The sequence below is a fragment of the Pollicipes pollicipes genome, unplaced genomic scaffold (genome assembly GCF_011947565.3).
Source record: "Pollicipes pollicipes isolate AB1234 unplaced genomic scaffold, Ppol_2.1 Scaffold_4295;HRSCAF=5057_pilon_pilon_pilon, whole genome shotgun sequence".
NCBI lineage: Eukaryota > Metazoa > Arthropoda > Thecostraca > Pollicipedomorpha > Pollicipedidae > Pollicipes > Pollicipes pollicipes.
Window position 1 is genome coordinate 15,080,286 of NW_023596461.1, and position 13,841 is coordinate 15,094,126.

The window sequence follows — 13,841 nt, forward strand, 5'->3', positions numbered from 1 at the left end:
ACTGGCTGAGGCTCGGTAGAAACGCAGCCGCTCCACCGGCGGCCGGGCCTGCGAGCGACTGGAGCGCGGCGCCAGCGCCACCGCGCCTCGCCTGTCGCCGAGCGCGCCCGGTTCGTATCGCCGTACCTGGCCAGCGCACGCCCAGTCGGCCGCTAAGGGCTAGCGCACCGGCCGCCGCCGCCCGAAAACCGGCTCTACCGGCGACGGGCGGCCCCCGGTTTTGTTTTCGCGCCGGCTCCGCCTGGTGTGGCCGGAAGTCACGTGATCGACGCGGCCGTTGCACGCAGTGCGCGTGCGCCGGACGCCACGGGCGCCCCGACCACCGCGGGCCGGCACACGCCCCCTGGCAACGCACGCAAAGATTAAACTCCGCCAAGCCGGGTGGCCCCGGGCGCCCCAGCTCTACGGCGCGTACCGTATGTTTCGCCGTGATCCGCCAATTGTGCCGCCTCCACCGGCTAACGACAGCGTACAATGGCGAAAAGCGTCTCCGATCGCGCCTGCCCCACCAACAGTTGCACAATGATCCTCGCGCGGATGGGGAGCCGCTAGGCGAGCCAGACGCGGCGCCACCGAGGGCGGGAGAAGGAGAGAGAGGGCCGCCGGCCTGTCTGGCCACGTGTTCGCAGGGAAAGCCGGCCAGAGGTCGGCCACTAGCGGCGGCGACGGTGGCGCGGCCTGTCGCCGACCTTCGGCGCCGGACCGCCCTCAGACGGGCACTGAAGGGACTTCTGAGCTTAACAGCAAGGAGAGTTTGACGCATGAAGTTTCATTTCTGATTACTTGGAATGTAATGGAAAACCAGTGGTGGAGGCTACATACTCAGCAAAACATGCTGTAATTGAACAGATGAGCCGCCGTTCCGCGAACTCGCTCAGTCCGTTACAGCGGATCCTCGCATTCTACGAAACCTACATATACAAATAGCTGGTGAAGTTGATTAACGGGCAGGAACTGACCTTTCTGGTGCAAGTTGCAATAAATGGCTCGCCGAAGTCACCAGTAACCAAGCGCCACCAGTCGCGAAATACCACTTACTCTGGCGGGGACGGAGTCTCCAGTGGGTCTGAGCGTAACGCATCGACGCCACTGCCATCTGGGGATGACCTTTAGAATCAGCAGTGACGCTCCGGCGGGCGCTATACGCCCCTCGTCAGCCATGCCAAGATCTGCTCACGCCCGAAGGGAGAAGGGGCTGGATGGGGCAGGGGTTAACTGCTGGGTCCGTGCCGACCTTAGGTCAGGTCAGACCCCGGCTCAATGACGCCGGCCGGCAGCCGTCGCGTGTAATGGCTGCCGGCTCGGTGAAAGGCAGGTCACTTAGCGCCAAAACGCCCAGCTGGCCAAGCTGCCTTGAGCTGCCGACAATCAGTAATTCCGATCAGCTGCTGCGGTTTCTCACATTGCAGTATCCGGGATAAGAGCCATATCGCTCCATCAATGGTAACGCGGATCTCACACTACAGCTGACCGCCGTAAGTGGCAGTTTTCCGGATCACAAATGTTAATGAAACTAGAACAAGCCATGAATCAAGGTGGCCACCTCACGTGCACTGCAATTTACAGATTGTTTGCGCAATAACTGAAAATGGTTCTAAACGGAAAATATTTGTTGAGTTGTTACCCTTTCTCAAGACGGACGTTTCAACCAAGACTCGGAAAATGCCGTCACAAAACGTATTCATTCAACGTATTATAACGGCTCTGTCATCTCAGCTAAAAACGCATTATTCGTGTCTGCTGACACATTGGGCTCATGAATTCACAAACATTTTAGTCCAGTCATCTTGTGCGATTGAATGCATATTTACGACTTTTTTGCGTTCTCGGAGCCAAGTCAACTCCTGCCCCTTTTCTGCTTCCATCTCTTGTGGCCTTGAAGTGCTTTGGTCATTTTTAAAGTCATCCTAACGTTTTCGCTGCGTGACTTCTTTTGGTAAACGTGAAGGTGCTGAAGATGTCCGTATTTAGTTTTTCAAGCCCACTCCAGGGTTTTATGCCTGCAAAATGACAACAGCGGAGGGCCCGCCCTAAAAACACCAGCGGTAGACATCTTCTAATCAAGGCAAAATAACCGTTTTTAATTTCCCAGTTCAAGTCGCGCGCTTCTCAGCCTGCTTTCAGGCCTTTTGGTCTCGTTTCGATGTGACCTGCTATGCTCAGGCTGCTCAGGCTGTGACCTGCCATGCTCAGGCTGCTCAGGCTGTGACCTGCCATGCTCAGGCTGCTCAGGCTGTGACCTGCTATGCTCAGGCTGCTCAGGCTGTGACCTGCTATGCTCAGGCTGCTCAGGCTGTGACCTGCTATGCTCAGGTGTGTAGCTCACTGCCGGGGACAGTCCCTACAGGCACGCGCGTCCCTCTGCGACTGTGCCGCTCTCCATTCCGACGCCCACGAGCCGACAGCTGGTTTCCGCCCCGGCGTGGGAGTCAGGGCGGGCAGCAAGCCGGACGCCCGGGTCGGGGGGGGGGGAGGGGGCACTCAAGAGAGTGTCCGGCCGGTCCCCGCCTCCCGCTGGCCGAGAAGGGGGAGGGGGGGGGGGGTCACGGGGGCTCTGTGGGATGTCGGCCTGCTGTCTCCCGCTGGGGCAGAGGAGCGGTCATACAGCCCACCTGCCAGGAACTAACCCATCCGCTTGCCGGTCGGAGGAGGGGTGCACGGCCACGGATGCTCACCTGTGGGTACTGGACGGAGCTGCCACTTTAAAGCATAGGTCCGTAACAATCGGACTTTAAAAGGCCGCGACGATTTGGCGGGTACTTCCGACAAAGTTGCGGGTAAGGGTGGGCTTTCAAAAAACAAATTATTTTAGATTGTGTGTTTGTAACACATACACACAATAAATTACTTATTTGTTATGCACAATAACCTCTCGTGAAAAGAGAATATTTGCAAAATGCGTGACAATAACAAAGCAGCATATCTAGTGTTGAGGTTTTCCAGATGCCAAGCATGCTACTTCATAAACAAATCTGCCAAGGCACATTAAATATCTTTATCAGTAGAAGAGCATGGTTTCAGCACTACTATTGCATAAGATTTAGCTATGCAAAAAAGTGAGTGGTTGAAATCCCCACAGATAACGACAGAGCAGGAACCGTTAGACTCAATACCATCCATGAAAATAAAAACGCATCATGAGAACAGAATACCTGGCAAAGCTGAAAGGTTCAAATGTTCACGTCATGTTCAAACAACAAACGGTACCCAACAGCCCCTGCTTGGATGAAATGGAAGCAAGGGCCTGGCATTGGAAGTAAAGCGCATACCATTGCCCGCCAAATCCCGAACACCCTGCCAACAAACCAGTGTTTCGTAACCCAGAACTGATCTGCAGACTTTGTAACGTGGATAAAGCAACAATGTCTGCCGAATTCATGCCAAGTCTTGGAGTTCCGCCCGCGGTTTGTTTAGCCACCAGAACAACAGCCACCATGCCGCGGCATCGAAAGACGATTACGGCGCACATCGCGCGGCCTCGGCACAGCCAAGAGCACGACCAAGGCTGATCGACATTTTTCGCCGTTTACGAAGTTTGGACACTGCATCGATGTGTTCAAATGTTCAAGCACCGATGCATCGATGCTCAAGTTTGGTCAAACTGGTTTGGTTCCGCTGGACAAAAGACTGGTTTGGTGATCAGGTTCTTTTATTTGGCGGACATTGACACGTGTTTTATCTTCAATGTAACCTACATCGACGCAAGGCATAGGTGAAATTTTATCGTGCATTGTCCTCGTGAAACAGCTGCATGGAAACACTTCTGCATGCGAAATTGCAGTATTTTATTAACGTCAGGTACGTTCTGAGTTGAGAACCAAGCAAATTTGGACATGGTTGGCACGTAAAACGATAGCACTGTGAAATCGGCTGTTTTGGTGATAGATCTTTTGACGTAATCATGGGTGACCGGCGCAACGAAGCAATGGATGGCCCGGACGTCATGATTAGCTCAGGTTAAGTGAAAGCATCCTCTAACTTGGCTGAAGTTAAAATACGCCTTCACTGTATTAGCACGCGTAAGGTGCGTAAGTTGTTTAAACTCTCCAACTGCAAAAGACTCCGTTACTTGCGACTCGGTGCCATTTAACAACGACGTTTACGCGGCTTACAAACGAGGTCACATTTGCTAGCCAATTATCGTGTTTAAGTAGCCATTCACAGATCAAACGTTAAGCGTGAAGTCATTTATGGCGCACCGGATCGCGTTTCACTAGTAATGAGGCTTGGAGCGTTACAGCCTTTGGGATTTGATGGCATTACAGTTGACTCGCGAGAAATTGATTTCGAGTATGAAATGAATCCAGCTTTGGATACAGCTTCTCAGTAAGATTTAAAGCCTCGCTACTGTACGTGAGCAAGCTTAGCCAGTCACCAGGCACTAATGTCTATGCAATGAAGAATGGGGCAGGTTGTTATTGAAGTGCGTTTTTGCACTTCGGCAGTGTTTTAGTCCTATAATGTCGGTAATACGTCTGAATTTGTAAAGGTGTTCGTTTTGCAGTGCATACGAAATTTTTTCTTGGTGAAAATGACACTTGTATGATTTCAAATACCAGTCACCTTGGAGCTGTGGATGTCCGATTCTGTCTTTACAAAATACATGGATATGCATATCGTGCAGGGCATAAGGGGACGCACATGAACAAGTGCAAAAATGAGAATCAAGCAAATAAGTAACTTTAGTACCTACAAGGTAAGTTATGTTTTCCACACTAACACTGTTGTCACACTTTCTTACTTTCAAGGTATGAGCCTTTACCTAACTTTGAAGTGCCCTCTGAACAGTCATGAGGATGTTATTCTGGACAAAACATATTTGATATCCTTGAACAAGACAACTGTGTCTTTTGGCCCTTCTGAGAACCTGAGGTTTCCTTGCAATGAGCCAAACTTTTAGACCTTGAAGTAAATGAAGCGTGATAACCACATCATTAACTGTTGCTTTGAAAACAAGTGCTAAAGCCATAAATATCGGTATATACTTCTTACAGTTCCTTCTTTTAGGTCAAATAAAATGCTGAGGTAATTTGCAAGCTTGTGTGCCGGGAATGAAAACTGAGATTTATTAATGCTAGTATTGGAAATACAGAACAAACACAATAAACAGCCTTATATAATTGTTACAACTCTTAGTTGTGGGTCTTATATTGTGGTAAAACTGAGAAAAAACAGTAAGTGTGGGCCTGTTTGGGCTCTTTCTCAAAAATAGCCCTGCGGGGCGGGGCGGGCTTCAAAATGCTCCTGCGGGGCGGGCGCAGGCTTTTAAAATAAAAAAATCTGGCAGCGCTGGTGCTGGACCGTCCACCTCCCACTGGGGGGAGGGCTGTCGGGCCGCGGGTGCTCACCTGGTGGTGCCGGGCCGTCCGGCTGCCGGTCAGCGCCGTCGTACACCATGTAGACGGGCCTGGCGGCTGGGGAGCTGGCGGCCGGCTGGCTCGGCTCACTCGGCGACTTCTTATCTGCAGCAGAGACAAACCACCGACGTCAGATGTGGCGGCCGGCGCAGGGGCGTCCGGGCGCCCGCCGGCGGTCGGACTGGGCATGTCACGCCGCCGCCATCAGACGCCAGTCCGCGACCGGGAGCATGCGACAGCCGGGCCTGCAGTCACGGCATGCAGAGTTACATAAGCTTCTTCTCAGTATTTGTCACACCGTACCGCCTCCCCGACCCCGAGCCTGAAGCCACCCGTGTCCAGCCAGCCTCATCCCGTGGGCGGCAGGACCGCGCACGCATGGACCGTTGCAAGACGCTGGTCCTGTAGCTGCAGTGGTCCGCCGGGCGCCCTCAGGCGTCGTTCCAGCGCAGATTAGTGACACGCCCGCTGCAGCCGCACTCATCGCATGATGGGCAGCTATAGGGCCTACACCGGATGGGTGCGGCGCAGGATTTGTCTTACTCGTGATGTGCATGCCTTGGCGTGTTTGCTGATAACGCCGAACGTTCTGAACCGAGTTTAGCTTTCAACAACATCAATGTTTTTACACGAAGTCATGAATATTTGTTGGTCATGAGTGAATCCGCGTCATATGGGATAATTTAAAATCGTGAATGGCTGTTTTAAGGTGCGATCCACCGAACTTTAACCAATTGGGAGCGACAGAGTCATCTAGTATAAAAAACAGCCTTCGCCTTGTTCCAACCGACTTTCTGCTGCGCAATTTAGCTGCATCAAAGTCATTTATAGAAGCTCGCAACAAGCCTGCCATTAGCTATGATAATGTGGGAAGGGAATTCCTCATTACACATGCGTTGCACTAGATGGGTTCAAGGATAGGTCGAAGCACCCGTCAACGAGACAGTATCGCGCAATCCATAGTACACGCCAGCTGGCTCTAAATATGATCCCGGTAACATCCAGAGCAATTTGTTTGGCGAGTCACGCCCTCCTCCGGTGAGTGTGAGCCCAGTGTGAGCCCACGTCGTGATCACCGTTACGAGGGGTCTGCGACTGACACGATGCGAGGGGAGCGTGTCAGAGGTCAGCGATGAGGTCAGCCCGCTCACACGGCCGGGCGCCGCCGGCGGACCGCTCCGCGCCCGGCGCGCGGCCGCCCATTGTTCCGATGTCGCCGGCGGCGGCAGGCTGGCTCCGGACACGCTCCGTGTCGGCGCTGGTCAGCGTGGCACTGGCCGACGAACGGTCCGTCCTCGGTCGACAGCGCTGGCCGACTAACGGCGGCTATAGCCGCGCCGGCTGGTCCTGTCGGCTTTGCTGCGGTGTTTGGGCTGTCTCCGGCCGCCGTCGGAGGCACCTACTTGTCGGCGCCCTCCGGAAGGCCGTGTGAAGCGTGCCAGTCAGCCGCATCGGGCCGTGTAAAATAACTTGGCATTAGAGGCGGGACGTGGCGGCCTGACAGCGGCGGACAGCTGCGGAGAAAGCGCGGACAGGCAGCCATGCGCCGTCCATGGCGCACCACAGGACAGCCGAGTCCGTTTACACTGCTGACGTCACCGGCCTGAGCTGGACGGCGGTCACGTGACCCGGGCTGCAGCGCCGAGACCCACATATGTCACTCATGCCGCCCGTCGGGACAGGGCGGGCAGGCTGCACTCGGCACTTCTGCCGCCGCGTGACCGAGGCCGTCACGTGTCACGTGGCCCATCGCCACCGCAGCTGCATCGCGCCGCGCCGAGGACCTGAGACCGCACCAGGCTTATCGCCATTCACGTGGTCCACTGCAAGCGACTGTCACGTGGCACGTCAGTCAGTGTAAGAAGATTTGTTTCGTGGCACGTCCGCGGCAGCGCGAGCAAACGACTCAGTGGTGACTCGCTTCCCGCTATAAAAATAATCAGAGCTGACACGTGGCACGTTTAATGCTCACTGGTGACAGTGTGACCAAAGGCATTCACCAGGAGCATTGCTGGGCGAACGGGGGAGCGGCACTTGGACGCGTTGTTCGCTCGACCTCAGCGCGACCACGAGCCCCACTGGCCAGTAGTCACGTGGACCAATGCATAGGAGAGAGACATCGGACGCGTTGGAACAAATGGCGTATGGGAGAACAGTCGCATCACGGAAGATATGTAACGATGAAAGGACGCACCGGGAACACTCGTTAAAGAAGCCATGCAGCTTAGGCCGCGAAAGACAGGCCGTAATAAGTGCGCATCACAGCCACGCATCAGAGTTGTACCAGACGGGCCGCCGCGGCTGGAGCGTGCGAACCGGCCCGGTGCCCTGCGTCGGGCGTCCGGGGTGCCGTCAGCTGCGGACACCGCGGTCAGCCGGCCAGCTGGGATCGGCTCGGCGTCGGCCGGGGGCGGTCACCGGGCGGCACCCCACGCCGACCCCTGACCTTCCCACGGCCCACGGCCGGCTGTTTATTGTCGGGCCCCGCACCAGCTGCTGCGAGGTATGCGCTCGGGTAGACGGGTGGTCGAAGCCGACGGCGGCCCCGCAGCGGGCCGCAGCCGGCAGCGAATCGCGCACGTACTATGATGCGTTCCGACAGATCTGTGCCAGCGCCACCCGTTTCCAGTCACTGATCACACGCGCCCCGCGCCCCGACGTGCCGTGCGCCAGGGCGCTCCGTACGGGCTGAGAGCATTGCGCAGAGACGGCGGGTTGTAACACCTCTGACCCGCGCTTGCGACAGAGGCGAGTCGCTGTGACCCGGCGCCCGGGTCGAGCGGCTAGCGCCGGTTTCACAGCGAGAGGCAGGCGACGTGAGAAGCCGGGCGCGCTGCGGCCCCACCGGCGCACGGCACCGCCGCCTGCCGTCGACGGCACGTGCAGTACGTGAGGACGTCGCTGGGTTGTGGCGTTTTCTGAAGCTTTCATTTCGCGAGTTGGGTAACTTGTACGCAGCAGCGTTTCGCGATGCTGCGGGTGCGTGTTTTGATTAGGCAAGGACGTGGCTTGTCTGTGGCGTTCTCCGAAGCGGTTGCCAGTGGTGCTCAAGCCCAAAGACGGCTGTGTTGCAATACAACTAGCTTTTTACGGAAGGCTATTGCTTCAAGTGAATCGGGAGGTCGTCTTTTAATCCAGGTCAGAAAAGTCATGTTGCAGCAATACATCCACGACTTGCTTTAATGAAATGCATTTTGAAACGCTCCTTCTTATTGTTTTCTTTTCCATTTCGACGAAGCACAGCAGTCTGTGCACGCCACTCGGCCTCAGCACGCCACGGCGATGGACAACAGATACCGTGAACACAGCACATCCTGCGGGAGTGGTAGCACCACAGACGGTAACGTGAGTCAGAACTTCCGCGCCAACTACGCCGCGTCGGTAAGGAACAAGTAGCGTCTCCACATCCACGTTGTGTCACGGCCGTGCAGACGCTTAATACGGTCTGCCTGCTTTTGCAGCTCTCGCCATAATGCTGCTTTACCACGGACCTGCAACTGAACGCCGTGAGCTGGTCTTTACGGGGAGCTCACGTCACTGGAGCCGAAGTATTTTTTCCTGTTCGTTAAGGCGCCTTGGGCATCACGCAAGGAGTTTCAGAACGACCGTTTCAACGGAGGCTACAACGGCCAACTGTCTATCATCGCCTGTCCGAACGGACCAAAGCTAACAGCGTTCTTGCTGTTGCGCCGACGGTTGTCTGGCCGACGGTTAACATTCCCGCCGCTGGTCCAGATCCGCACCCCAGATCCACTAATGCCGATGACGTGTCGTCTGGCTGTCACAGCACGGCCACCGATCCATCCGACCGCAGTCCTGTGTTTACATACCGCGTGTTTTCATCGGACGGAACCACTGGCGCCGGGCGGGCTGGCACCGTCAGGCTCTCAGGCTGGCTCTCGCTGCCGTCAGGTCCCCGTCACCCCGCACGGCAGGCCCCTCGCACGCCCCTCCGCCCAACAGGACCCGTCACTCCCGCACGGCAGCCCCCTCGTACGCCCCTCTGCTGCACTGGGACAGGACCCGTCACCCCGCACAGCAGCCCCCTCGTGCGCCCCTCCGCTGCACTGGGACAGGACCCGTCACCTCCGCACGGCAGCTCCTCGTGCGCCCCTCCGCTGCACTGGGACAGGACCCGTCACCTCCGCACGGCAGCCCCTCGTGCGCCCCTCCGCTGCACTGGGACAGGACCCGTCACTTCCGCACAAAGCCCCCTGTCGCCCTTGCGCAGAGGCAGGCCCCCGTCACCCCTGCACGGGGGCAGGTCTCCGTCACTCCGGTACAGGGGCAGGCCCCCGTCACTCCCGCACGGCAGCCCCCTCGTACGCCCCTCCGCTGCACTTGGGCAGGACCCGTCACCTCCGCACGGCAGACCCTCGTACGCCCCTCCGCTGCACTGGGACAGGACCCGTCACCTCCGCACGGCAGCCCCTCGTACGCCCCTCCGCTGCACTGGGACAGGACCCGTCACCCCGCACGGCAGCCCCCTCGTACGTCCCTCCTCTGCGCTGGGACAGGACCCGTCACCTCCGCACGGCAGCCCCTCGTGCGCCCCTCCGCTGCACTGGGACAGGACCCATCACCTCCGCACGGCAGCCCCTCGTACGCCCCTCCGCTGCACTGGGACAGGACCCGCCACCCCCGCACGGCAGCCCCCTCGTACGCCCCTCCGCTGCACTGGGACAGGACCCGTCACCTCCGCACGGCAGCCCCCTCGTACGCCCCTCTGCTGCACTGGGACAGGACCCGTCACCTCCGCACGGCAGCCCCCTCGTACGCCCCTCCGCCCAACAGGACCCGTCACCCCCGCACGGCAGCCCCCTCGTACGTCCCTCCGCTGCACTGGGACAGGACCCGTCACCCCCGCACGGCAGCCTCCTCGTACGTCCCTCCGCTGCCCTGGGACAGGACCCGTCACCCCCGCACGGCAGCCCCCTCGTACGTCCCTCCGCTGCGCTGGGACAGGACCCATCACCGCCGCACGGCAGCCCCTCGTACGTCCCTCCGCTGCGCTGGGACAGGATCCATCCCCGCGGTGTGCCCCGGATGCCCCTCCCCTCTCCACTGCCGCCGGATGTGCACGGGTCGACCGGTGATAAGCCGATGACGCGGGCACAGCCGGCCCTGCCCACCACCAGGGAGGGGAGAGAAGGGGAGGTGCGGGGAAGCCGGCGGTCGGCTTGTCCCCGGTCGGAACACGTCACCACCGCCCGCCCTGATCCCTTCCCACCGGCACATCGTCATCCGTAGTCAGAGTATGCCTGCAACGGCCACCCTGTGTGTTCGACGTTTGATTAGCAATGGCTACCAAGTAAGACTATAGCAGGAACGTTGATAATCACAACCCCAACATCTCCCTGTTGACTGGCCCCGAGGGTTTGGAAAAATATACACTACGCTAAAGCCGAGCCGAAGGTCATGCGATTTGATCCAAGGTTCAAACATTGAACCATAACATCGTTTGCTTGCTCTGCGTTGCTATGGCATTGTGCGCGACAATGCACGTACATTTGTCTCGAAGACGACACCAGTTAGCTGTTCGCCTCCTGACGAACGCTGTGGTAAATACTGCCGTCTGCAATCATGACGTTTGAATGCCTTCTGCCTGCCGGCGAAGTACTTATGACTTCCGCCAGGTGGTCCATACTCACAGAGCAACAGGACGACGTCGTCGTTCCGCTTGCTCTTGTCCATGCCGCCAGCATCACCATGACTCCCGGCCACCAGGTCAAACGTGGCAGCGCGCAGCTTCCCCAGTTTGGCGCTGGTTGTTCGCTCGCTGAGGTGACAGACGGGACCACCGCGGCGCTGTCCCACTTCGACGCTCACACGCGCGAGTCACCGATGCGAGTCGAGGCGGCGCTCCCGGAGGACCCTCTCACACGGGGAAGAACCCTGTCGATGCCGTCTCACTTCAGCGGGGCAATCCGCACTCACTCCCACAATTTGTCTTCTGACCCCAGTGGTCACACTCGCAGGCCCACGTCCCCTGCACAGGCACGGTCTCGTTCGTACGTCGCTGCCACGCTGCAGAGGTCACGTCACAGATCCGTATGGGGCTGCCCTCGACACGTCACTCGCGCGTCAGGTCGCCGCTCCTCAGCCACCGCTCACACCAGTCGCCGGCGCCGTTCACCAGCGCGCGCCACGCGCCGTCCGCAGCGTCGCTGCCGCGTCCGCACCAGGCCGCGAGCGCCGCACGTGTGCCGCTGGCGGGCCGGGCTGGCGGCGGCGGGCGGCGGACGGCGGGCGGCGGCGGCGGCAGCGGCGGGCGGGCACTGACACCGCCGCGCGCCGCCGCGCCGTTCCCACACACCTGGCGCCGCCACGCACCGCGGCCCGCCGACGCCGGACGCGCTGGGAGCCGCCGGCACGGCCGTGACGCTGCCCGGGTGGCGGCACGCAGCCCGCTGGCGGTTGGCGCCGGCTCGAGACGGCGGCGGCACGCAGCAGTGCTGGCTGCTCACGCTGCGGGCAAGCGCTGGCCAAGTCGGTGGCGGCTGTTGTTGTGACGGCGGGCGGTGAGACGCTCCGACAGGCCGTGTAACGCCCGGGCCGGCCCTCGCTGGCTGTGCTGTGGTGCGACCGCTGCCGGTCTGATGGCGTGTGGTCCGTGTAGACGTGCCGCTGCTGTTGGGGACACCCCACTGAGACCATGAGCGACCAGGCGGCCCATAGAGATGGACCTCGAGCCGGGAGGCGCCCCCCCCCCCCCTCCCCTCCCCGCCACCCGCTCCGTGGGGCCGGCCATGCGGCACGAGGAATGAAGAGGCTCGGGGCACGTGTGTGGCCACGTGCCATTTGCCCCAGCCGATGTTGGTTCTGGCCTCCTGTGGTGATCGCTGCCCGGACGGGTACGTCGTGCACACCTGCACCCCATGTATTGTAAATGGAAATTGCAGGGGACTTGACCGCTATAAAAAGAAGCTGAACAAGCTGCGGAGCCGTGACAAGGTGGGCTGGTGCTCTGCTTCGATTGGCGTTAGACGCTTTTATCCGCCGCAGGTACACCGTAAATATTGGGCGCATATCATGTTGTGGTTTGTTTTACAATGCCTTGCTATTCTCATAGTTCATGGAGCTGAACAACTGGTTTCGTGCTTGTCACGCCTCGAACACTGAGATGCACGTGGCGAATGTACACCCGGGGTGCAAGCATGCGCATTTCCGAGAGCCTAGCCTTCTGAAGCTAGCTGACTACGGATGATATCTAGCCTAGCCATAGCCTAGCTATGGACGCGCGGAAGCCGATGTCTCTCTCTCTCTCTCTCTCTCTCTCTCTCTCTCTCTCTCTCTCTCTCTCTCTCTCTCTCTCTCTCTCTCTCTCTCTCTCTCTCTCTCTCTCTCTCTCTCCCTCTCTCTCTCCCTCTCTCTCTGTCTCCCTCTCTTTCTCTCTCTCAGCTTGCGTGCACTCGACATCGAACAGACCAAGGTTGTCTACCAGCAAGCAACCGGCACTGTTGTTGCTCTTCCGTCCGTGACGTTTGTACCGACCCAGCTCCTGTTCGCCGAAGCAATCTCTGGTCAAAGCCTCAACCTGCGGTGGGGTTGCGTCCCCTGGGAATCGCCACTGACTTTGGTGCGGGATCCACCCTGCAGCCGGCTGACTGCGAGACCGAAGCTACTGCATTGCTTCTAATGATCAAGGGATGACCTCGGCCAGTCAGCACCGGCATACCAGGCGCGCCACGGCGCAATGTGGCGCCGTCAGCAAACACACACGACACCGGCCGGGTCACGGGTCACGGGGGCCGTGACCTCGAGCCGGCCGGGGCCGCCGGCCCGGCTCGTGCCGAGTCATGTGATGCCTGGGAACGCGCCCGCCTGCACGGGGTGGCGAGCGCGCCGGGGGCGGCGGAGCCAGCTGCCACGAAATGGAGTCATCGGCTCGGTGCGGGTGTGGAATCAGGTGCGGCAGAGAGCGGCAAGCCGCGCCGGGATCGCTGGCGGTCAGCGCACCCTCAGTGCGGGGGGTGCGGCCGGCCCCTGGCCGTGACGCACCGGCCGCACCCCGGGCGGCACCCCGCACCCGTGGAGGGGCGGGACCATCAGGTCAGGGCGCCGCGCCCTCCTAGAAGGCTCTGACTCACTGCCCAAACAGCGCCAGCCGCGGCCGGCGAGTCGACGAGTCGCGCGCGGTCGGCGCAGCAGCCGGCGGTGGGGAGGGGCTGATGGAACCGCCGGAGGGGAGGGGAAGGGTGCAGGACAAAGGCTTGTGGTAGCGGCGATGTGTGGTCTGCGCAGCGGCTTAACACGGCGGCCTGAACCAGACTCGCATCCGGGTGATTGGCTTTGTACCAAACCACGGGGGGTGACGGCCGATTTAAACGCGTAGCCCAAATGCTTGCATCTGATCCACAAGTGTACTGCAGTGAGAGATTTACAGCTCTTGCTGCAGCCGTGTGACCACATGAGGATCTGACTGCTGAACGCTGCTTTCAGCTTCAAACCTTGCGGATTCAAGTCCAACGCAACGAGGAGCAC

The 13,841-nt window shown here is 59.2% G+C and overlaps 1 protein-coding gene across 1 annotated transcript in view; it reads right to left on the bottom strand.

The window, feature by feature from the left end:
• The window catches only part of LOC119096306 (rho guanine nucleotide exchange factor 10), a 44,690-nt gene extending 33,182 nt beyond the window's left edge, over positions 1–11,508 (bottom strand). Inside the window, exons 1-2 of the mRNA XM_037219143.1 lie at positions 11,009–11,508; positions 5,349–5,462 (exon numbers count right to left, since the gene is read on the bottom strand). Of these exons, the coding sequence (XP_037075038.1) occupies positions 5,349–5,462; positions 11,009–11,051 (157 nt within the window). The 5' untranslated portion in view covers positions 11,052–11,508. The remainder of the gene's footprint in view (positions 1–5,348; positions 5,463–11,008) is intronic.
• Between the last annotated feature and the right edge of the window lie 2,333 nt (positions 11,509–13,841).